Here is a 24,613-nt window from a genome sequence, read left to right on the forward strand (position 1 = left end):
GGCTCAAAAAAGCTGCGTTTTGAAGCCGGGGGGCGGGGATGACGCCACCCGTAAGGCACCGAAAGAGAGAGCCCGGGGAGGAGTCGGTGACGAATGCAGATCTCGTTTAATAGAAAACAGTGTTAACAAAAATACACGACGGAAAGAAACGACGAACACCAGCAGATCGATGGCCGCCGGCCCCTGGCTTGTAGTGTCAGCGCCGCAGCCGCCCCCCCCAGCCGCCATCCCGCCCCCCCCCAAAACCCCCCCAAAGCCCCCGGTGCCCGGCCCCACGCCCGCAGCTCCCTGATAGATTTATTGCACTTTAAGATAAGAAAAAAAGCGACGCGTCCTCGCCAGCGGACGCCCACCCCGCGCCGCGGCGGGGGGGGCTGCGGCAGCCCCTCGCCGGCCAGTTTTCCCCGAGGATCCCAAAGTCCGGGAAGCCGGGATGGAGGGGGTGGGAAGAGGATGCCAAGGCGTCCAAGCTGGGGAACCTGCTCCCGCCATCGTCTCGGGTTCCCACCTTGGATCCCTAACCCTCCGGGGGGGGATGGCGTCCCCCCACCTCGCCGGGAAGACGCCGCGGCCATCGTCCCGGGTTCCCACCTTGGATCCCTGACTCTCCGGGTTGTGGGGGGGGGGGTGTCCCCCCACCTCGCCGGGAAGACGCCGTGCCGGCACGGCCGGGCTGCGGGGAAGCTCCTCTCCTAGATCCGGCCCCTGCGGAAGCCGCAGCCCCCCAAGGGGTTTGCATGGGAAGGTTGGGGGGGGCGGGGGCTCCACCAACGCTGTTTTTTTGTGTTTCTGGGATTTTTTTTTTTTTTTTTTCCGGCAGCCCAGGAGCAGGAGTTCAGTTGCAGGTTAGCCCAGAAGGAATTCCTTAATTCTAACACCATCCTCTACATCCCCAACCCGGTAACTTTGCAGCTGATGATAAATATATACTGAAAACAAACAAACAAAAAAAAAAATAAAACAAACAAACAAACAAACAAACAAAAAGGAAAAGGTTTAAGTTCCAAAAAGGAACTTCAAAATAAATAACCACTGTGGCTGCAGACGCAGCCTGTCCTGGGTATCTTTAGTGAGAGACGCTCCCCCCCCGCGGGCGAACGGTCGCCCTCCCGGCACCTCGGTCCCTGTAGTGTCTGGTTTTAATCTCCCGGTAGAAGCGATACCGTGCGGCCTCCGCCCCGGTGCGGGATCTCCTCCTCGGAGAAAGACAGAAAAAAAAAGGAAAGGCGAAGGCGTCAGGTAGTGTCCAAGCGAGGGCAGGGACGGCTGGGAGCCGGGATGGCCCCGGATGGGTCATTTTTCTCTGCTCTCCTTCCCTTCCCCCTCCTCCGTCGCCCCCGGGGACACAACAGGGGTCCCCCCCTGCGCAGGGGAGGCCTGGGGGCAGGAAGATTTTGGGGGCAGGAAACTGTTTGGGGAAAAAAAACCAAAAAAAACCGAAAAAACCCAAAAAGTCAAAAGAACCCTTTGTCCTGAAAAGCCCGAGGTTGGTTTCTTAATCGTTGTGTGGAGCGGGAATAGAATAAAGCTATTGCCAGAGCCTCCCCTCGGCACCGAGCAGCCCCCAGGGACCTGCGAGAGAAAGGAGAGCGAGTGGCAACGGGGTCCCCCGTCCCTCCAGGACGCCCCCGGGGCTGGCCCCGGCCCCCGTCGCCGCTCACCTGCGCTCACAGCAGCTCCTGCCCCGCGTCCTGGCTGGCCTCGAGGAGCAGCTCCTCCAGCTCCCGCTCGTTCTTGGAGCAGCTCAGCTCTGCAAAGCAAACGGCCCCCGTTTCCTTCGCCTGCCCACCCGCTCTCCCCCCTCCTCCCCCAAAAAAATGCGGGCAGGGGAATGCCCCCCCCCCCCCCGCCCCCAGCGCAACAAACTACAGCACCGATGGGCATCTCGTCCGGGAAAGCGGCAGGGGATTTAAAGCTCTGGGGAGACACCGGCACAGGGACCGGCTCCACACTCATCCCTGGCTTCGCCACGCCGGAGCAGGGCTCGGGACCCTCAGCCGTGCAGGGCGGGGGCGGGCGGGGGGCTCCGTTCTGGAGCTCTTACCGTGCTCGGCGGCGCAGCTCCCCGTTTTCCCATCGCCGTCGGAGGACGCCTCCGGCAGCGCTCGCACAAAATCCGTCTTCAGGCCGTTGGGGAGGGGGGTGTCGCGGGCCGCGCTCTCGCAGTCGTTGGGGTCGCCCCGTTTGGGGTCAGAGCCGGCAGCGGATTCGGGAACCGCTCCGTTCGCCTGGGGCGCCGGGAGTTCAGGTTTTGGGGACGGAGCCGGGCTCTGGGGCTCAGTGGGTTTCGAGGTGGCGTCCGCGTCCTCCCGTAGGCGCGTGACTTCGGTGGCTCGATCCGGCAGGGTCTCCACTCGCGTCACCACGAAGATTTTATGGCCTCGCCCAGGGCTGGAAACCGAAATCCTTCTCTCGTTTCCCTGGGAGGGTGTAGAGGCTGGAGAGGTGGCGGGACTCGGCGATTCCTCGGCGATGCGCAGTGGGGGCGGCCGGTCCTTTGCCTTCTCCAGGGACAGCAGCAGCTGGGATGTGGCTGCTCCGTCAGCGGAGTCGGGGCTTTTTGGCCGTTCGCTCAAGTCCTTCGTCTCTAACCCAGCGTCCGCCTCCTCGTCCGTGTCTGAATCAGAGTCCGTCACATTGCCTCTGTTGTCATCATCGTCCTCCGCCGGCTCTGCATCCCCGTTCTCAGAGGCCGTCAGGGTCTCCCCGGCTTCTTCCCCCTCTTCCAGAGCAGAGGTGGCGCTGCCGTCTTCGCTGTCCTCTGCCGGACCCTCCTCCAGAGGCTCCGTCACGGTGATCTCCGGCATCGAGGCCGACTGCTGCAGCTTCTGCTCCTTCTCCTCCTTCTCCTTGGCCAGGATGAAGTTGCGCTTGCAGCCATTCTGGATCTCGGCCAGGAGAGCCTTCTGGGTTTCGATAAAACTTTTTACCTGTGAGGGAAGAGAAACCGCCAGTCATTCGGAATGTTCCGAAACCAGCGGTCTGGGAAAAAAAATCTGCTCTGTGTTTATTTTCCAGGTTTTTTTTTTTTCCCCTCCACCCCTGTAGACGTGACCGATGTTTCCCCAAGAAACAATTAAACCTCCCGAGAGTTGAGCTCCCCCGAGGGCTTCTTCTCAAACCGACTGCCGCCCAGATCGCGGCATTCCCATCCCGGGGGATGCTCAGCGGAGCGGGACCCCGAGTGACGGGTGCTGCCTGGGTCCTGCTCAGACCTCCAAAAACCCCCCTGACCAGGGGCTGCGGTCAATTCATTTGAGCTAAAAAACGGGCCAGCGTCAGAGCTGAGCGATAGCTTGGAGGCGTCATCCTCGAGGACGGCACCTTCCCGCCGGGGGGCTTAACGAGACCCCCCCAGAAGGGCAAAAGCGGGACGAGCGAAGGGGCGCGTTACCCACCGACTCCTTCTTGGGCTCCCTGTCCAAGTCGAGGCGCAGCAGCGAGTGGTTGACCTTCAGAGCCAGCGACAAGGCCATGAGGCCACCCGTCTTGATCTCGTTCTCTCGCAGGTCCAGACGAAGCAGCCGCGGGCTCTCGGCGATGAACTCCGCCACCGCCACGGCACCTGCGAGGGACGGGAGAGCCGCCAGTGACGGCGGGGAACAAGCCGTGACACCGCCGGGCCCCTGACGGCGCTCCTCGGGGTGGCGCGTAGCAGAGCTCAGTATTTCGGGAGGGACGGGGGGATGTCAGCGGCGGTTGGGTGCTCATTGCCAGGCACGCCACGTGCTCAGAAAAAGGGTTTCTGCGGGGCACGGAGACGCCAGGGGCACCAAACCCACAGGACGAGGTGGCCTCGGACAGGCCAGCAGTGACGTTTTGGTTAGAGCCGGGCCGCGTCGCCCACGCGGCTGGACTGAGCCACCTCCTCCGGGGCCAAAGGGGCCCCTGCACGCGGCTCAAGAGCGAGGGAAGCTCCGCGGGGGAGACAGAGCTCTCGGTGGGCGCCGGCCCCCACCCACCTTCGCAGGTCAGTTTGGTGGACGCCAAGCCCAGGCGAAGGACGGAGCGGTTCCCGATCAGCCCGTTCTTCAGGTTGCGGACGCCTTCGTTCCCGATGGGGTTGTGGCCCAGGTTCAACGTCTCCAGGCTCTGCGTGTGAGGCTGCGGGCACCCAGGGGAAAAACGGCTCGAGGCGGACGGGACGACAGGTCCCGTCTCAAACCCGAGCGGGTTTAATTCACGGCTGTTCCCCAAAGCACGCGGCCGGCGATGCCCGAGCAGCAGCGCAGGGGGACAAGGGACAGGTTCTGCTCCGACGCAGCACCAGGGCACCTCGCGCCGAACCACGCGGCCGGAACGCTGCCTGGATCTGGCCCTGGCAGCGGCGGGAGAGACATCCCTCTGGGAGCGAAGCCATCGCGCCCAGGAAGGTGCCAAGAGCTACTCACCAGCGTCATCCCCAGATAGGCCATGCCGGTGTGAGTCAGCTGGTTGTTCCACAAAACCAGAGTGACCAGCCCTTTCCGCTGCTCATTCAGCCCTTCGCAGATGTACGCCAAGCCTGGAAAACAGCCGGGGCTCAGCCTTTCCCTGCCGGCACCCATCCCGCCAGCTCCAACAGAGCTTTCCTCACCTCCTCCGCTCCGTCCCTCTGTCCCTCCCGGATCCCGGGCAGGACGACGGGGGAAAAGCCACGGCATCGTTATGCCAAGCTCCGGCACCGCCTCCGAACGCCGTCCCCCCGCTTCCAAACCCCTTCCCTCAGCTGCTTGATTTGACCTCAGCAAAGCGCATCAGTCCCGTGTACGCAAACGGGCAATTAAACCTCTTGGCGTATAAAATTAATTAGCGCTAGGCTGGAGCCTTTGGAGCAGGGGAGGGAGCTGGAGACGTGGGGCTGCAGAGACAGGGGCAGACCCTCTACCGCTCCCTACACCTTTCTGGCCCAATCCTGCCCGGGCTGAGGGCAGGTGCCATTTTAAATCGCTGCCAAATGTATGTATTTGATAAGGGCACGGCACCCCAAGGCCAGCGATGCTGCGGAAACCCACAGCAACGCCCAGCAAGCCATTTCCAACACGTACGGGCCCCAGCACTGCTCGTTATTAAGCGTCCAAAGATGCAAGGGACGTGGCATCTGACCTGGAAGGCGGCAAATTAATATTTATTTGCACCTTAGGGTGGGACCCATCCGGGATCAGGGGTGGCCACAACACCGCCGGTGACATCCAACACGGTCAACGCTTGGCTGCCTCTGTGCCTAACCCAAAGGCGGCCGGGGCAGCTCATGCCGAGCAAAGGCATCTGCTCCGCCAAAACTCGGACGAGTAACCGGCATCGCCGACCAGAACCAGCCGGGACTGATGTCTGCTCTGGGATTGTTTTGCAATTCCTGAGTTGGTATTAGATTTGGCCGCTCGTTTGGCTCCGGGGAGAGGGGAGGAGAAAAACCAGGCAGGAGCAAGAAACGGAGGGAGCCGAAAGGCACGAGGCACCCCCACCTCGCCCTGCCTTCGGGAGCTGCCGCCGGGCACCTTGCAGCCCGGCCTGGGAAGCAATCCGAGTTTCTCTAACCATCTTAGCTTTAAAATCGAGACGCTTACACCGCTGAAATCCTTTGGACAACGTAGATGCTGCTCCGCGCAACTCTCCTGCTTTGGCTCAGCCTGGGGCCGCCCCCCCGAGCTCCGCACCCCACAGCCCAATTCCTCCCCACCCTAAAACTGGGCCAAAACGGCAGGCGATGGGGGCTCTGCCCGGAGGAGCAGCGAGGGGCCTCACCTGAGTCCAGGATGTGGTTGTTCCTCAGGTCGAGTATCTGTATGTAGCAGTTGAACTTCAGCAGGTTGCCGAGCTGAGCCGAGTCCTGCAGCCCGTTCAGCTTGTTATCGGCCAGGTACAGCTCCCGCAGGTTCATGTTCATCTTCAGGGCCGTGGCTGAAAAGGTGGAAAAGCGGCACCTCAGCCCGCAGCCCGTTCCCAGCACGGCTCGGAGACCAGGCGCTGCGGCCGGCGCCGTTACCCACGGCTTGGCTGCAGCCACTGCGCAACACGCGGGCTCGGGAGCCTCCCGGCCACACCGATACAAGGCTGGCGCCTGTCCGAGCCCAAAGCGGTGCCCGAAGCGTGCGGTTCCCCAGCCCAGCTGGAGCTGCACCCACCGCCGTCGCGGCCGGGACACCGGCTGGAATCCATTCACCCCGTGGATTTCAGAGGTGTGCGTTTGGCCAGCAGCAGGATCCCGCACAAGCCCCCACGTGCCCTCCCACCCGCAGAGGGAAGCGGCAGCAGCTCGTGCCGGGACGAAAGGGCAGCCGGAGCCGGGATCAGTTCACGCAGGGCACATGCCCTTGCCAGCAACGTCGCCTTTTTCCAGCTGGGCCAACCTAATAAACACTTAAACCCCAGCAACGCTCCCCTGCCGGAGCCCTCAGCTCATCGTTGCTATCACAACACCACCATCAGCCGCAGCCTGGCCATGATTTATCGCTAATTCGTTCGCTTAACGACAGGGGCTGCCCGGCATTGTCTTACACCCCCTGCCCGCAGGCTGGGCTGGCACAGAGACAAATCGACACCAGCGCTGCCACGGGCGCACGGGCCGGCAGCGACCGCCCCGAAACCTCGCTGGGCACGGCCAGGACGGCGAGCCCCACATCGGCGCCGCTCTGCCCCGCGCGCCTGGCATCCCGCGGGGTTTTGGGAGACGGTGCCCGCTCTCCAGCCACTCACCCAGCAGCATGAGTGGGCGCCCCGAGAGGCTGGCGTTCTCCAGGTGCAGGACCACCAGGCTGCTGCTGATGCGCAGGGCGCGTGCCACGAAGGGGGCCGAGTGGTCCAGCAAAGGCGTGTTTCGGGCGTCCAGGTACTGCAGGCAGTTCGTCTGGGAGGAAGACACAAGAGGGATCAGTGCTCAGCCCCCCACAGCCTTGGCCACCAGGTTTTTTTTGGCCGTTTTTCGAGGTTGGGTTTAAGGCCAAGCTATTTTACGGGCCAAATCCCATCCCCGCCACAGATGTTGCCTCCACACTGCCCAGATAAGAGCCCCTGCGACGACTTACGCCCATCAGAAACATCGTTTTGGTCACCCCACCTGCTTCAGATAAGAGGCAAAGAGCCAGAAGAAACGGCGGAGATAACCCCGTGTGCCAGGACAGCCCGCGCCAAGCTCCAGGCTTGAACCGCGCCATTCCAGATAAACACCTTATCTCCCGGAGAATCGGCTCCGCGCCCAGTCTGCCGTCACCCTCAAGCTACGGCACCGCAGAGGACGCGCTCCAGGCAACCGTAGCAGCATCACGTTCTCCAAAGAAAAGCTTCCCTCATCCTGACACATCCCAGGATGTGCTGCCCCGCGCTCTCCGGATGGAGGGTGTGCGAAGGTGTCGAGCCACGCGTCCCTCCTCTGGGGTTTGCCCCCGAGCCCTAAGACCCTGGCTTTGCACTCGCTGCCTGTTCCTGGTGGAGATCCGCAGCACGCCGACGGCCTCCGTTTGGCTGATTTACCATTTTCTGTGCTAACAAAAGCCCTTTCACGCATCCGGATTCTCCCAGAAATGAAGAGCCCCAAGCCCCAGCTGTGGCAAGGGCGTCTCAAGCTCCTGACCCGCACCCGCATACCCACAGCTGGTTTTAAAGCGTCACTACAGGGCCGGCCAGCACCGCGCGCGGTGACGTTTGCCATCTCCAGACCGCGGGGTGGGCACTGCTGGCACCGCGCGAGCTGCAGTGCCCGCTGTCAGCCCCACCGCGAAGCCGCCTGCGTGGCGGGGGAACGCTACCGGGACGCCGGCTTTCCAGCCAGAGCCGGGCGAGGCACCGGCAGCGCTGGGTGAAACCTCGGCAGCGCCAAAATTAAAATTAGCAGGTGGAGAGGTTAATTGCGGATCGAGGGTGGTTTTGCGCCGCGCCCCAAGCGGGAAGCACGGGGACGCGGCCTCCCCTGCGCGCTCAGCTTTCGGAGCCAACTCAAGCACCGAACAATGAGGTTAATTAGCCCCGCAAAGCCAAACACTGGCGCTCGTCATCCTGCTGGAAAGGTAATGAATACCCAGCTCAAGAGGCTGACCCTGCAAGCACGCCACTGATAAACAGGCTGCTTGGTTTTTTTTTTTTGTTTTTTTTTTTTTAATTTTTATTTTTATTTTTGCTGGGATCTGAGTTTCCATTTTCTCTGCTCTGGGTGCTCGCCGAGGCATTAAGCAACCTCAAGGCAGGCGGGAAGAGCGACTGTCTTTTGTTTTTTTTTTTTTTTTTTAAACTCCTGCCTCTGAGCCTGGGCTTCACCGGGTCTTTCTGAACAGGGTGGTTTTCCGGCCAGGCGAGCGCAAAACCACGCCGACGGTCTTGGGAGGCAGACGGGAGTCTTTGGAGCCCATCTGCGTGGCTGCGGCGGGTTAAAGCAGGTGCCGAAAAATATTTGCGAGGGGGCACAAACCTTCCTCATCATGTGGGCAGCCGCCTGCCAGCCCCGGGTGCCGATGTGTTTGTTAAAGGAGATGTTGAGGTGCGTGGCTGACTCGTAATACTCGATCATGTCAAACAACGCCGAGGCGCCCTGCAAAACAAAGGCAGATGGGAAAGCTGCGTTACGTAGGTGGACAGAAGCCGAGTGGGGCTCAAGAAGGGAAAAAAAAAAAAAGAGGTTTGCTTCCTCCGGAGCCCTCTCACACGACCTCACGTCCCCGCTCCACTATTTAGTCATTAAGCTCTCGCGGACGAGGTCCGCGCCCCGCGACCAAGGCAGCCCAGGCGACAAAACCCCTTCCTTCCACCTGAAGCGCTGACAAATTGGCGCCTCGGGTGACGAGTCCGCCCGTCCCTGTGCCCGCTGGCACTGTGGCACTTTGCGTCCCCCGCTCCCGTGCCAGCCCCCGTCCGCAGCACAGCTGGGTCCCCCCCGGATCCCTCCAGCCTCTTCGAGGGACTCTGCAGATTTGCTGCCTGCGGCTACTCCAGGACGATCAAAACAAGGCATCTGGCCATATTCCTGGCGTGCCTGCCACCGGGCACGTGCTCGGGGACTGTCACCGGGGCAGACAGGACCCGACAAGGCCTGGCACGGGATGATGGCTCCGGCGTAGCCGTTCCGGCTGCAGGCTGTGCCGGCAGAGCCGCCTCCCGGGGTAAAGCCTTCGGGCAAAGATTTCCAGGAGTGAGTCCGAAAAGGCACCTCGCAGAGGGATTCAACCCCCACCCTGCCCCTCCGGGCACCAGGAGAGAAAGCGAACTCAGCCAGAGCCGGTTACGGCACCCGGGACGTGCCGGCACTTGAACAACATTTCCCAGGACACGGGAAAATGTTTTTTTTTTGTTGTTTTTTTTTTTTTTTTCCCCCTGCATATTCAACCTGAGCTGAGGCCAGGCTATCGGCTTGGTGTCCGTCCGCTCCCTGCGGGGTTATCCAGCCCCGCACACGGCACTGACGCTTTCCCAGGCAAGAAACCGCCCAATAATCCAATCGGGCTTCAAAAAAAAAAAAAAAAAAAGAAAAAAAAGGACAAAAGAAAAGGTATCAAAGCCAACACTTATAGCAGGGTTAGGAGTGAAAGGGATTCGCAGAGCCGGACTCGTGCCTGGGAAACGTCTACAGCTCCTACGGCAGAAGCGGAACAATTTGCTTAATTACATAATGAGCCTCTTTGGAGAAAATTAGCTGAAACATACGCCGGAGCGGGCAGAGAAGAGCCGCAAAGGCGCTGCAAGGCTTCCAGCAAAAATATGCGGAGAGACCTGGAGGACTGGAAAACGCCAGCACGAAGGCAAACAGGAGAAAGAACAGGTCTTCGGGGAACGACAGGACTTTCTGCTGGACACGGGGCGCTCGTCGGCAGGAAATGAGGAGGAGAAACTGGGTACTGGGTGAGTAAGTCCCCGGCCTGACGCAGCCAGAGGAAAAAAAGCCGAATGTCAGGGACCGGGACAGGAGCAGGAGGTCTCAGGGCCGTGGGGGGCCGACTTTAACCCTCCGTGGCTGTTTTCCCCCAGCGGCAGAGACGGGGACACGCTGGACCCCTCGTGCCCCACAGACAGTCTCGCTCCAAGGTGACCGGAAGAGAAAAGCGCCGAGGTCTGCAATCCCTGCCCGCAGCACCGCGGCTCGGAGCCAGCACCGTCACGGGGTCGGACCGGCAGCCACCGTCCAAGTCACATTTTCCCCACTTCGCACGGGATGGGGGCCGGTGGCCCCAAGAAGCTCGTGGCTGCTGAGCCTTCCCAAAGTGCTGCTCGAGTGGGGAAAACAGGAGGGCAGGGAAAAAGCATCGAGAGCTTCCAAGCAAACACAGACAAGACAGGTCTGAAGACAGGTTCGGGATAGGGATAGATGACGTGGGAAAAACTAGATCCTTGAAGACGCAAGGACTGAAAGGGGATGCTCCTGGGGGGCAAGGGGAACTCAGGATGAGAGCTGGCTAAAATCATTTTTAACCACTTCCTTAATTTTTAACCTCCTCCACTTACCCGCTGGGACCTGAACTCAGGGCCCCAAGGCATTGCGACGGAGGAGGAAGGCGAGTTGGGACGGGACGTGCAGGAGGGAGCCTGAACTTCATCCTCAGTCCCCAAAAGCCGTCTGAGAGCTACCCACCGCTCCCTCGGCTTTCAGAACGGCTTTTAAAATACGCATTTAAAACGCCTCGGAGCTTCACGGCCGCCCAGGCTGTGGAGCGAATGGTCAACCTCTTCCTTTCGGAGCAGCAAACGCTGCACCAGCAGAGCTAAATAAGAGCACGGGTATGAAGGAAAAGGGTACGGCAACACGGTACACCCCCCAAAAAAATAAATCAGTGCCCAGGAGGAGCTAAGGACTGACCACAAAACCCGTGAGGTTTGCGTCAGCTGCGAAACAGTAACGAGAAATTGGGAGAGGTCATGACAACTTACGTCTTCATCCAAGCTCGTTTGCTCCAAATCCACAATTTTGAACTGGACCCGCTTGAAAATTTCTTCCAGGGCCTCGCAGGCTTTGTAATCCAGCTTCTCCCCTGGGGAAACAGCGGAATAAGGTGAATTTGGGTGCTTCAGCACGTAACATGCAGGGCACACGCGGCGGGGACCTCGAGAGCCCCGAGCCGGAGGACACGTGGAAAGGCGAACTTTTTCCCCGGGTCAGAGGCAGCCCCCGCTTCAAACGACCCGCCGGAAGGGAAATTCGAACCCAGCATTGAGCGTTCGCGTTGATTTATTCGCGCACGCCTGGCCCAGCAGCGGAACGCATCGCCTCGGCTGAGTATTTCTTGTTAACAGACGGGGACCGGCCATCGCAGCGAGCCCCGAAAGCCCCGCGCCGGGGCTCGCCAGCAGCACCACCAACCGGGAGATTCCGCGGGGAGACTTCGGAAAGGATGTCTCTTGCTCAGTAACAGGCGGCAAGCTCAGAGTATTTGGAAATCTACCTAAAAACCGCCACGGCTGCTCACCCAACCGCGGATGAGCCGTAGCGGCAATGCCTTCGATGCCTAAAACACCCTGAGAACCGGGATTCCTGCCTCCCCACCGGGCAGACAGACGGCTTCCCAACGCGTGAGCCCCCTCGCCAGCTTCAGCCCAGCTAAAATTACGTTAGGAGCATCTCCGCCAACAAACCGATGGCTGGCTGGTTACTCCCTTTGCTAGATAAAAGTACCAGGGGGTCGGAACCAAATCCCCGCACGTGCGCTGCGAGCAGATACACTGCTGCGCTGCCTCTGACAAATTAAATTATTCACGTTTCATTTTAGGGAGGTGCTGGCACGAGCTGCCTTGAGAACGTCTCCCCAAGACTAAGGGATTTTGATTTGCTTGTTTTATTGGCTTATTTCGTAAAACTGTCCTCACCGGCCCCGTGTGGCAGCCGGTCTCCGAGGCCTGGGGTGCCGGCCAGCCCGCAGCCAAGCCACAACGGCTCACGGGGCTGCAACTCCTCTCCGTTAGCGCTGCACAAGCTACTCCTGGTGGAAAAACAGGGAGTTTTCCCCGATACGCATCCGTGCCGGCTGCTTTTAGATGCTGCATCAATTGCAAGCGGGTGGTCCTGCCAGGCAAGCTGAATTTGGGGAGGACCTGCAGACGCGGAGGCGGAACGCTCTGCCTTCTCCTCCCAACGCCGGCCGATCCCATTCCCCCCTCCCCAGCTCCCCGTAGGAAGAGCCAGGTGGTGGCACCAGGTCTGGAGCACCATCACCTCCGCGCTGCAACCCCACCGATCCCCTCCGAAACATCGAAAATCTGAAAACGCAGCAGCAAACTGCCGCCCATCGGGGTTTCCGGCAGCGCCATCTGCCCGCGTCCCGCTGGCACCTCCTCAGGGAAGGTGATGGCGACGGGGAACCAGCCTCTGCTTCCCAAATAAATCGCATTTTCCACGCTGGAGCCGAGCGGCGGCCAACCTCGCCCTGCCACGCTGGGAATTCACTCAACAAGACCAGAATCACAGAATCGTTTAGGTTGGAAAAGACCTTTAAGACTGAGTCCAGGGCGAGCCGCGGTCCCTCGTCAGCTCCCTCTGATGTCTCCAAGCGGGAGGAGGCCACGTCTGACACCAGCCCCAGAGAGGGAACGGAAAGCGGCTTAAAATAAATGCTGAGCTTCGTTTCTGTTGTAATAACGGTCGTGGGGGGGGACGCGGGCGGGTCGGAAGCGGCTGCATGCCGGGTGGGAAACGGTCAGGCAGAGAGAATGCCGCGGAGCGGGACAAGGGACCCCTCGCTCGAGGCTGAGCCGGCGTTTTGTCCCGCGCAAGGGCACGGAGCGAGCAGCAGCCGGGCTTCTGCGTCACTCGGGGTCTCCTGAGAAACCCCCGCTCCCAGCGTAAGGCAGACGTGGGCTCCGGCTGCCCAGACAGCCAACGGCTGACGGATCCGTGAGCGAGAAGTCCGAGAGAAATGCCCGTCTGGCAAAGCCGAGTCCAAATAATGGCGATGAGGCCTGTAAAAGATTTATTTTGGGGGCAGGGGGTGGTGTTTGGACAAGCTCGTGTTGTTACTCCTCCGGCAGCACGCCTGTCCTCCTCCGGGCAAATTGGCTCGGGACACAGACACCCCAGGTCCCCAGGCAGCGAGGGATTTTCTTGGGTTCTTTACCGGCAGCTCCCGAGTCGTTCCCCAGCCTTCGGGTTCCCCCCAAAACTGAGTAAGTGACAACAGGCACCAAGCGCTGCGGACCGAACCCCAAGGCTGCAGCCCCTGCAGACGGCTTCTGTCCCGAGAGCCAAGCTCGGAGTTTGTCGGAGCAAATTCCATCCACTCGCGCAGCCGACGAGGTCCGTGGGACACCGGGACAGCCCCGGCGGGACCTCAGCAGGAGGCAGACGCTGCCAGGACGACGCAGGGCTGAGAGGAGCAACACCATCACCATCCTCACCCAAAAGGCTCCGGCCAACAGGGGCCACCCCGTCCTCTCCCCAGCTGCTCTGGGGGAGCAACACCGTCACCATCCTCACCCAAAAGGCTCCGGCCAATGCAGACCACCCCGTCCTCTCCCCAGCTGCACTGAGGGAGCATCCCTGCTACACGGCTGCTCTGGCTGCCGGTCCCCCGGACTGTTTTTGGGAGGCTACTCCCAGCGCAGAGAGGGAGAAGAGGCTCTTTAGGAAGGGAAGGAGACCAGCAGAAGGCAGGAGGAGAGGCAGCCTAAAATATTTGCCTAGCAGAGACGCTGCGGGGAAGTGAAGGCGACCTTCTTCCCCCGTTTCCTGGAGCTATGGGAGATGCTCCACGAAAGCCAGTGTTCACAAAGATGTTTGCCGTAAAGAGAACTAACTGAAACGCCTTTCCAGTTTTCCCATCGCACGAGGAGTTTCATCAATCAGCAAAGTCTTCCAGCAAACCTGCTCCCGCTCAGCCCTGCACGGCCCGAAGGAGCCGTCTGGGGAGGCAGGGCTACGAGGATAGTGCTCAGAGGCGGTGGGGGACAGGCCACCGCGCTGGCGGGGAGTATCTCAGGTCCTTCTGCTGCTGTTTCGGGGATTCTCAACCAGGATGTTAATATTTCTCATGCAGAAACACCTCTGGTACATATTTTTCTGCTCTTGCTGGGGTTAAGGAGCCCTCCTGCTCTGGCCTGCAAGAGCCCCGACTGGGACCACGACTCCAGCAGGAGCCGCACCAAAGGAACGAAACGCCAGGATTGCCCAGAAGAGGAATAAAGTCCTCCAGTGACGGAAAAGGGACTTACCTTTCAGATCTAAGCAGTCTATCCTGGGAGCCAGGTCTTTAAATTCCTGCAAAAGAAAAAGCAGCATTTCACACTCAGGAGGAGGAAGGCACGGGGAAAGGGGAGGGGAATTAACGCGCCAGAATAACGAGGTAACGTGAAAAATCGGGCAAATCTTGCCCCCAAATGCAGAGAGGATGTGGGAACTCTCAAAATCAAAGCTGCTGCCTGCTTTGCAGGCTGGATCCGTGCTTTGGAGGCTGGATCCGTGTGAGGCGCAGGGAGAGCTGGTGACCCTCCCTGCGACAACCCTTGGAGCTCCACGAGGAAGGGTGGCTAACAAAGATGAGGGTCTGTCTCCACACACCGGGGACGCCTGGGGAAGGCACAGCGGGTGAAAAAGCAAGAGTCCTCCCTTCCAGGCCAAGGGAAGAGCTTTAAACACCGTGCTCCAGCACGCTGCTCTCGGGCCCGAGGATGTAAATGGGACTTTTATTCAACCCCATGTGAGCAGGGAAAACCACGGCCCTCGTGGCCGTCTCCCTGCGGGCTTCCCTCCCCCCACATATTTCCATTTAAAATAACATCCAGAGGTGTACACTGCTTTGCAAACGAGCCCCTCCAGGTCTCATCCCCCGGCTCGAAGGGGACAGCGGGGACCTCAGAGCCCACCTCCGGCGCCCACTGCTGCCAGCCGGGCTGGAGCTACTCCCGCGCAGCAGCCCGAGGGGTCGGACCCGGCTTTCAGCAGGGCAAAACCAGGGTCTGGCAGCCCATTAAATTACACATAACGTTCTGTTAGCAAACTCCTCCGCTTTTGCTCTCTGCAGCAACTTTCGTCTGTCCGGAAACCTGCTTGCGCTATTCAAACAAGAGTCTTCGCTCCTGTCTGACACGCCAGCGACCGTAAAAGTCCACGGCCAGTGGTGTAATAAAGGGATGTATTCGCTCCTTTGGCGCTGGGGCAGCACCTGCACCAGCTATACCTGTATCTGCTTCAGGAGTTTGGGAATCTGCTTGCAGTTCAGCTTCTGGCAGGCTTGCTTGTAGGCAGTCATGATTTCATCGACAGTCACGTTCTGGGCTGAAAAGGTACAGGGTGAGAGAACAGAGGTTAGGGTTGCATTTGCAGGAATGCAATTCCTGTGTTCCCCCGTCCGCGTTCCCTCATCGAACGGAGCCATCTGCCAGGATTTACACCCGGCAGAGGAGCCCACAAGGGGATTAACAAGGATTAAGGACGTTCAGACGCAAGGGAACGAAGCAAAACCTGAGCAAGGCTTGCTCGAACACGTCTACGGCAGCAAGCCCCGTCTTGTTCGGGCAGAAAAGGGGCCAGAAAAGTGCAGCTGGCACCTCCTGCCTCCTCCAGCTGCGCTTCGGCACGAGAGCTGTGATTTTGGGAACAGAAAAGCTTGTAGAAAGAGTCACAGGATGACAAAACCCAACGCCTCTCAGCAGGCTGGAGTGTAAATGGTGCCATCAAATACCTTCCCCTGGCTTTTAGTTTCACTCAACTTTGGTTTTTCACTCGGATCACTTCGCGATCACCGTGCGGGCACGGAGATGGACAGGGCACGTCAACCCCCACCGATAACCCCAGATTTTCCCTAATCCGCTTCCGCAGACAGCCGGAGCGGTGCGCGGAGCACTCGGGGGTCAGCCCAAGTCAGCGAGACACAGGCTTAAAGGAGGTCCCGGAGTTGTCATCCTCCGGTAAACACATCCTCGAAATTCATCTCCTCCCGGTTCGGACGCGGCGGGAGGGGTGCTCTGCTGCCGTCACTGCCGCCAAGCTCGGCTCCAAGCAGCCCAGCGGCGTTTACTCACCGCTTCTGCCCGCCCTGAATCACGGGCAATGTGGCCGCTCCGGATGCCGGGGAAGCGGGGTGGGTGGCGGGAGCTGCCCACGGGATCATTAGCCACGTGAGGGCAATGCCCACCTCCGCTTCTGGCGTGATTTCGGCTCAGCCATCGGCCCCAACAGAAAATGAAGCCATCCCCAGTCAGAAGACGATCTGGAGAAACCAGATTCCTCAGGAACCTCATCTGGCTGGTTGCACAAATCAACCCCCCCCACCCCACCTCCATCGCCGAGGATTACGACATCCAGCGAGCTCAATAAAAACCTAAACACTCTACAAGCTGGGGGGGGGTAGAAAAAAAAACCAAACCAAACAAACAAAAAAAGAGGACTGTCTCAATCTTCTCCCCGTTCACAACAGGGAGTTGGTCACAACAAACCCATCGGGCGCCTCTGCAGCGGGATGCGGTCAGAGAGACACGTGGCAGAGGCAATGCCACGACCCGGCTCAGCCGCACCGCCTAAAAAAAATGCCTATTTGGTACTTTTTAACCCTACGACTCTTCCCAGGCCGCCACGGCGAGGTCGGCGAGGACAACGACCAGCCGGCCGAGCAAAGCAGCAAAGGTTTAAACGCACCCCAAGCCAAGGGCTTAATTAGCGGAGACCTAAGAACGGCTTTCACGCCCCAAAAGCCCCACGTGCCAGAAACCATTTGCTCCTCCCAAGCGACGCGTTGGGTTGCCGATTACCCAGGAGAAAAATCCACCAACACCAAGCGAGCCCCACGTCTAAGAAAAAAAAAAAAAAAAAAAAAAAAAAGAAATATTAAGGGTAGCGAGGGGATTAGCAGCGCGCTGCAACGTTTCTGATCCCATCCGCAATGTGAACACTTTCCTCAAAAAAAATCCAGCCTGATTTTTGGGAAAGCGAGGAGCAAAAGAGAGTCGCCGCTGTCCTGATGCCGACGAGCATCCGGGGAGCACAAGAGCATCTGTGAACCCGGCTCCAGAACGTCCCAGCTGAAGGATTTCTCCCCAAATCTGAACGCAAGCGTGCTTTGCTAATCCAGTTTTTATTAGTTCCTGGCAGTAAAATACTTTGGCCTGCCCTCTCCTGGGTGGAAATCCTAAATTTTAACAACCCTCATTGCTGGAGGACGGAGATCCGCTTCCGCTTCCTTCCGCGCACGTCCTGGCACATCTCGGTTCCCTCCCCGGGGCGCTCGCTGAGCCTTGTTCGGAAGTCCCGCAGGAAGAAGTCAGAGATGGTCCCGTGGTGCTCTTGAGCTGCTTCCAAAGCTTCCAACATCCTTCCTCCCCGGGAGATGTGCACCGAGAAGCTCCCTGTCCCTCGAGAGTTGCACCGGTGCTGCGGACCACGAGGATCGGAGCGACTCCCCGTTCCGAAAGAACATCCCGGGATGATTCCATCTGCGCCGTTCCAACACTCGCGAGGAGATTCAGATCACCAGCGGGAACCTCTCACCTGCGACTCCCAGGTCTCCTACGGCTTCACCGCCGGTGCTGAGTCCGTTCCCACCTCCCAGGTGAGCACCCAGAGCTCCCACATCCGCCGGGCGCTGGAAAACACCCCGAGTTTACCCCCTGAATCGCAACCGCTCATGCAACCATCGCGGCAAGACCAAGAACGCCGGCGAGGCCCAGCACCCGCTCCGTACGTTCTCGTAACCAGCAATCCCCGCGGCTTTCCTGGCTGGTCCATAGGCCTTCCAAGGTGGCTCCGGATCATCCTGAGGGTAGGAGCAGTTGGGATTTGGTCTTGGTTTTGCTCTTGTGAAGCCTTTAAGGAGCTTAAACGCCAACACCGAGCAGCGGTTCTTCTTCCTGCAAGGCTTGGGCTTCGCTCCGAGGCCACCTCGCCCTTCCGAAACTCAGATCCACGAAAAACGTTCCTTACTTTTGCCTGACAGACGCATCCTTAGGATCAGCACCAAGACCCTCTGAGGGAATTTCCTCACTAGGTATCAGGAGTTTTAATTAAAAAGGATCTTCACATTGGCCCACTCTCCCTTCGCAAAGAGACGCTCTCCCGCTTATTTGCGGTAACGAAGCCTGTGAGGTCAATATTAATATATTTCCTGTTTGAGCTCCGTCTTGCAGCTCAACGGCAAATATTTGCAGTGTCTCTAACATCCGCCTTCAGAAAACCCCTGACGTTTCTGGGAAAAGCCTTTTTTTTTTTTTTTTTTTTTCGGAAGAGCAGGGCCGAAGCCAATCCTGTGGCAGGGAACGTGTTTTTCAGCAGCCCCGGAGCCGGCGGAGGGCTTTACGCTGCTGACGCCATCCATCCAACAAAGCAGAGCTGTTTGTGCCAACAGCCTTGATAAAGTACGGATTTCCACCCGGTTGGGCAGGTGACCTGAGCGAGCAAAGCGTGGCTGACTCCTGGCTGGGGTGGAATTACCTACAGCTTCAAATACCTGGTTTTAGAAAGGGCAGGCTGGAGACCGGGCAGGTTTCCACCTGGACCACCCGGAGCCCCTCTTCCTTAAAGCCTGTCCCCCCCCTAAAATCGTCACGTTAAAGGGCAAAACGAGATGGAAACTAGAGCCCATCCCATGGGGCTTCAGATCCCCCCAGCAGCTGCACAAGGCTTCAACACCTTTCCCTAACGAAGAACTAAGATCCGTTTCCCAAATGACCGCGGGCTTCGATCCTGCTCACGTGCCGACCCCCTCTGCCATTTTAAACCCCCGCGCTAATATCCCCAGAGTTAACTCCCTTATTAATTAATCTCTTTATTATCGCTCGGTGATTAAGATCCAAAGAGTGATAACGAGGGTATTTCTCAACCTCCTGTATAACTCGACGTGGTTCATCCGATAATTTTCTACGACTTTTCACCCGCAGCGCCCGCCGGCTTCACCGGGAGCTGCTCCAGCGACAGCGCGGGCACCGGAAAACACAAACCGTGGCTGCTCAGCCGACGAGGCGCCAGCAGAAAGCCGGAGAAATTCAGCAAAAAACCCACCAGAAAGCCTCACGGATAAAGTCTAAAACGCAAATACCGCTTCTTGCTGCGAAAGACAACAACGGCCTCATGCCGCTCTCTTTTTTCCTGGTCTCCCAAAGCACCGCTTACACGTGTTTTGCCCTTAACAACCGCGTTCGCTGTGTTTTGCCCCAAACTACGCACAGGAGCACAGCACCGAGGAGGGAGCGAGCGTTCAACCCCATCAAAGCCTGGCGTTTCTGCGCCCCGTAACCGCTCTTCCTGCGGCGGGTTTTTCCTTCGCCTGCTCCTCCATCCACCTCCAAGCCCGGGACGACGCAGCGCCGAAGCAAACAGGTCGTTATTTATTAACAGTCGGCGTTATTCCAGCTGCAGCCAGTGCGTCTTCCCAGCCCCCCGCGCCACGGGAGAGAAAGCTGATTTTTCACGGGCTCGTGCCGCGCGTCGCTTAGTTCTGCTCCCTGCACTCCAGCCCGTGTCCCAGGAGGCAGAGTGTAGGGAAAAGGAGGCGAAAACCGATGTAGGCAGCGGGGACATCCCTGTCCCAGCGCTGCTCGAGGAGTGCATCCCAAAATCCAAGCAGGCCAGGAAAAGGCGGTGACTTCACTGTGATCTAATCAAACGATTGACCTCCAGCCCCGAGGTCACCAAATGAGGTCTCTCACTCTTTGCCTCCGCTCGGGAGCATCCTGCTGCCACCTCTCCCGGGCGAGGCTTCACGTCCCCTCTTCCCACGCGAGGGGAAGAGCAGCTGGAAGAAAACCGACATAAAAACAACAACAAAACAAAACCCCAGCGGAGGAGTTAGCTGGCATTCGAGCGGCTCCTTCGCTCGCAGGCCGGTGGCACCGACGCAGGGAGAAGGCAGCAGTGCCAGTGTCACCCCGACACCTGGATTTGCTCTTCCTCCAGCGAAGGGCACCGGATCCCACATTTGAGAGGAATGGCATCCGCCAGCCGGGTGGGCAGCGGAGCTTCTCCATCCAACGGCAGCGGGCAGAGGCTCCCCGGGGTGTCCCCCGCCTCGGCAGAGAGCCTGATGCCCACAGCGAGACTGGCCTCCGCGCTCGGCGTTGACGCTGGTCCAAACCCAATCCACCAAGGCCCAGAACGCTTGGGATGGCAGGACTTCACCCGCACAACGCCTCCGGGGTTTTCACACCCGCTCCTTTGCCACGCTGCTGCGAACCCAGCTGTATCCCGGGGAATCCGGTGAAGACATCTCTCCCCTCCTGCGCCTTCCATCAGAGATGGCAGAAGACGCAGGGGAAGCCTCTGGCTCCTCTCCCCGAGCGTGGAGGCCCCGAGCTTTCTAATAAAGTGGTTGGCAAAGCTGCAGGAGGGGGGAAAGGAAATAAAGGGGCACTTTCCCCCCTTCCTTGTCTTGCGCTCTGGCTTATTTCCCAGTGAGTAACGTGGTGTCCACAAACCACGTGCCCACGGGGCGCCAGCGCGTCGGGGAAGCCCGGCAAGCCGAGGGAGACGGACAGCAGCAGCGTCTGTCCCTAAACCTTCCCCTCTCTGGGTATATCCAGCACCTATCCCATGCTAGCCAACTCCTCGGACCTTAAATCGAGGGTCAGAAAACACGCTGGGACAAAACGGGACGAGCTTTGGGCTCTTCTGGGTAAAAACCCAGCGCAACACCTCCACCGGCAGAGGTACGGGACTGGCAGAGGGAAGGAGCGAAGAGGAAGGTCAGAGCACAAAGCACTGTAACTCAATCTGCCATCGATCCGGGCGGAGAGGCCGGTACCTGGCGATAAAGAATTCAAGGCAGAAATAATTAATGCTAATCAGCAAGGTTTCACAGAAAGAAGGGCCGGTGAACGGAACCCGACACAGCTCTGTAGAGAGGCAGGCCGCTTATCCCGGCGCTCAGATAGCTGTCACATCGGGATGCTTTAAAGGGGCAACAATGCCGGGGAGGGGTGGGGGGCGAAAGAAGGTGAAAAAAGAAAAAAAAAAAAAAAAGAAAAAGCAATGGTGCTTAATTCAGTAAGAAACGCGACGCTCTAAAGCCACCTCTTGGGGCACGAGCGGGGTGTTTCTGCAAGAAGCGAGGGAACCGCTGACGTGCGGGTACCACTGGTTTCGAAAACAAATGGAGCATCCACCTTGTGGCATAAGAAACCGGGAGCAGATGGGCTCACTGCCTGTTAAATGCTGCAAACGATGCCCTAAACACGTCTCCTCCTTTGCAGTGAGCCACACGCCTCTCTATCTTCCCCTTCCAAACGCTCAAGCGCTGCGGGGTGGCGAACGCCGGAGAGGACCCAAACCGACGTGGCAAGCAGCAGCATCGCCGAGCCCCGTGCCGCGTCCTGCCCGGCAAAACCGGCCCTGCTGGTACCCACACGGAGGAGACCTCGCGTTCGAGTAGCCAGAAGGAAGTTAAACGAGCAGAGGCGCGTCTGCCAGAGGAACTGCAGCGACGAACGATGACTGAGAGATAAATAAAGCCCTAAATAAAAACAGTTATTATCCACACGTGAGAGGAAGAGTTAAGTGCGGTGTCACGGCCAACGCGCTTCCCAAGCCAAGGGACGGGCAGGTCCTTGGAGGCCGGCTCTGCCCTGAATGACGCCGGTTTCCCCAAATCCCAGGGCCGCGAGGACCGGCAGCGTGTGGGATTCCTCTCTAATTACAGAGGGGAAATTTGCTTTCAAGCCCTTCGTGCCAGGCGCCTTCGGGGGCTGAAGTTTGAGGTTAAATGGCTTTAAAGTAAAGGTTCCCGGCACCCAAAGGGCGCGACGCCCTCGGGGGAAGCCTCCAGGTCGGAGGCGGCGCACTCGGAGCCTCGGGAAAGGTGAACTGGGCTGAGGAATCTGCCCCTCCTGGGCTCTCTCCGGGATAAGGCTGTGTGGGAAGAGCCCCGGGTTTGCTTCGCCGGGTGAATGTCACGCCTTCATCCGGAGCGGCGGAAATTTCACATTAACACAGCTGGCAAGATATATAAACAACAAAATTGCGTTAGCGAGCGGTTTTTCTCCATCGATGGAGGTATTTCACAGAGGCATCCGGCGACCGGTCGCTGCCTTGGGATGAGCTGGCTAACACCGAACAACGCAACCAGAATTAATCAGTGCTACCTAACGAGACCTAGCACCCTTTAGGCCCCATCCAACATCCAGGCAGTGAAACCGGAATGAGTCTTGTCCCCCAAGGAGACGTGCGACGGGAACAAACCTCAGGAGAACCCCGACTTCTGGCTTGCAACACAGTAAAAATAATAAAAAGCCTGTTTAGTTCCCAAAAAGGGGGTGCGGCTGCCGGTTACGGATGATTTTTGGTGGCGAGCGGCACAGCCCTTTGGTTTGGGACAGAGCACACAGCTCGCGTTGTGAACCCTGGTGACACGGCGACCTACGAGGAGCTTTTGGGATGGCTGCGCCCGTACTGCAGTGCGATGTCCTTTACCATATCTTGGTACGGTCTAAAAAATGTCCTGAAATTTGCAGCCAGACGCATCATGCAATTCTTGAGAGCCCAGGAGGCATCCCAGTCCAAACCCCCTCGCCCAGCCCGGCAGAGGGGTCTCGAGTGGGGCCCCTGACGGGTTTGGCACCCACCAACAGTGGATCCACGGCCGCTGGCGCTCCGCTGGAGCTCCCGTTCTGGCCGAGCCCGTCGTTCGGGGACGTTTCCTGGGAACATGACACTCCTCTGCTCACCACACCGAGTCCCTGGCACTGTCGGGGTGGACGTCAGCATCTGGAGATGTTACCAAAACCCTCAGGGGGACGGAGCACCAGGTCATCTCCCTTTCTCCTCCCTTGAGCGGGTGAAGCTTCAGCAATGCTTTGGGGAAGAGACATTGGTTTCTCCATGCCGCCGCCGTGGGACTCTCGCCCTCCTCAAGGGTGATGGGCGGCACAGACCCCTGCTGCAGAGCCAGGCGCCAGGCAGGGCTCTCCCCCCACGCCAGCAGAGCTCGACCATCACTGCCCTTCCCACCGCGCTGGCTCAGGGCGGCAAAGCCAGGAGCTTCCCTCCAGGCCAAAGTGCTGATGAAGCCTTCATAGAATCACAGAATGGTTCAGGTTGGAAGGGACCTTAAAGACCATCCAGTTCCAACCCCCTGCCCTGGGCAGAGACACCTCCCACCAGACCAGGTTGCCCCAAGCCCCCTCCAACCTGGCCTTGAACCCCTCCAGGGATGGGGCAGCCACAGCTTCTCTGGGCAACCTGGGCCAGGGGCTCACCACCCTCACAGGGAGGCATTTCCTCCTGATCTCTCGCCCAAATCTCCCCTCTATCAGTTCGAAGCCACTCCCCCTCATCCCATGGCTCCCCTCCCTGCTCCAGAGTCCCTCCCCATCTCTCCTGGAGCCCCTTTAGGGACTGGAAGGGGCTCTGAGGTCTCCCCGGAGCCTTCTCTTCTGCAGGCTGAATCCCCCCAGCTCTCTCAGCCTGTCCTCCCAGCAGAGGGGCTCCAGCCCTCCCAGCATCTCTGGGGCCTCCTCCGGCCCCGCTCCCACAGCTCCGTGTCCTCCTGCTGTTGGTGCCCCAGCGCTGGAGGCAGCACTGCGGGGGGGTCTCCCAGAGCGGAGCAGAGGGGCGGAATCTCCCCCCTCGCCCTGCTGCCCACGCTGCTGGGGATGCAGCCCGGGATGGGGGGGGCTTTCTGGGCTGCCAGCGCACGTTGTCGGCTCGTGTGGAGCTTCTCACCCACCAACACCCCCAAGTCCTTCTCCTCAGGGCTGCTCTCCAGCCGTTCTCCTCCCAGCCTGGATTTGTGCTTGGGGGTTGCCCTGACCCGCTTGGCCTGGTTGAACTTCATGAGGCTGGCGTGGTCCCACCTCTCCGGGTCCCTCTGGATGGCATCCCCTCCCTCCAGCGTGTCACCGCGTGGTGTCATCAGCAAACTTGCTGAGGGTGCCCTTGATCCCACTGTCCATGTCGTTGATGAAGATACTGAACGGTGCTGGTCCCAGTACAGATCCCTGAAGGACACCACTGGTCACTGGTTGCCACCGGGACATGGAGGCATTGGCCACAACCCCCTGAGTGCGGCCACCCAGCCCTCATCCCTCCAGTGGTCCATCCATCACACCAGTGTCTCTCTGACTCAGAGCCTGGGATGTCACGCGGGACGGTGCCGGACTCTTGGCACAAGCCCAGGCTGATGCCGCCGTTGCCCCTCCCGGGCCGTGACCCATCAGACACGGGTGGGAGGACGGGGGCTGCCACTCCCCACCGATTCGTCCTGGTAGTTTTGGGGGAAAGCGGTTCCGGGGGCTCCCCCGGCCGTTACGAGGTCTCTCCCAGCGGGGCCTGTCCGGCCCCGGCCCGCAGCCCCCCTCCGGGAGCCAAACCCCGTGCCCACCCCTCCACCCCCGCCGTTACCGTGTCTCCAGGGGTCCTTGGGCTCCACCGCCCCGGAGACGATGTCCTCGTCGGAGGGGAACGTCACCCGCTTAGCACCGGGCCGCAGCCGTCCGTCCTCGCTTGCCCGGGAGGCCTCGGCGGGCGGCGGGGCCTCCTTACCGGGCTCGGCGCGGGGGAGGTCGACCGCCGGGGCCTCCATGGCGGAGCTCTCCCTCCTCACCGCCGCCCCGGGGGCATCGCCCAGCGCTGAGGGGCCGCGGCCCGGCGGGGCGGGCGGGGAAGAGGACGGGGACGGCCGCAGCCGCCGCGCACCGGAGCGGAGCCGCCGCCGCCGCCGCCTCCCGCCAGCGCCGCAGCGGCCTGCGCCTCCGCCGCCGCACTTTCGCCACGGCAGCGGGTAGGGGAGAGACGGCAACCGGGGAAGGA

General features: G+C 59.8%; 1 protein-coding gene across 6 annotated transcripts; it reads right to left on the reverse strand.

Annotated features, from left to right (window-relative positions):
• Positions 1-89: 89 nt before the first annotated feature.
• PPP1R37 (protein phosphatase 1 regulatory subunit 37) lies at positions 90-24,575 on the reverse strand. Of its 6 annotated transcripts, none has more exons than XM_074567386.1 (13): positions 24,206-24,538; positions 15,063-15,160; positions 14,098-14,143; positions 10,828-10,928; positions 8,381-8,500; positions 6,676-6,826; positions 5,725-5,880; positions 4,392-4,504; positions 3,963-4,104; positions 3,399-3,565; positions 2,045-2,930; positions 1,662-1,750; positions 90-1,572 (listed from the first exon to the last, which is right to left on the reverse strand). In XM_074567386.1, exons 1-12 carry the CDS (start codon positions 24,384-24,386, stop codon positions 1,668-1,670), a joined length of 2,244 nt encoding a protein of 747 aa, XP_074423487.1. In that variant the 5' UTR covers positions 24,387-24,538; the 3' UTR covers positions 90-1,572; positions 1,662-1,667. The 6 variants fall into 6 exon arrangements, with proteins under 6 accessions (XP_074423487.1, XP_074423489.1, XP_074423488.1 ...); XM_074567387.1 differs by having other exon boundaries at positions 794-929; positions 24,206-24,527; XM_074567388.1 differs by lacking the exon at positions 1,662-1,750 and having other exon boundaries at positions 90-929; positions 24,206-24,527.
• Positions 24,576-24,613: the final 38 nt, after the last annotated feature.

The sequence above is a fragment of the Larus michahellis genome, chromosome 26 (assembly GCF_964199755.1).
Source record: "Larus michahellis chromosome 26, bLarMic1.1, whole genome shotgun sequence".
Lineage (NCBI taxonomy): Eukaryota > Metazoa > Chordata > Aves > Charadriiformes > Laridae > Larus > Larus michahellis.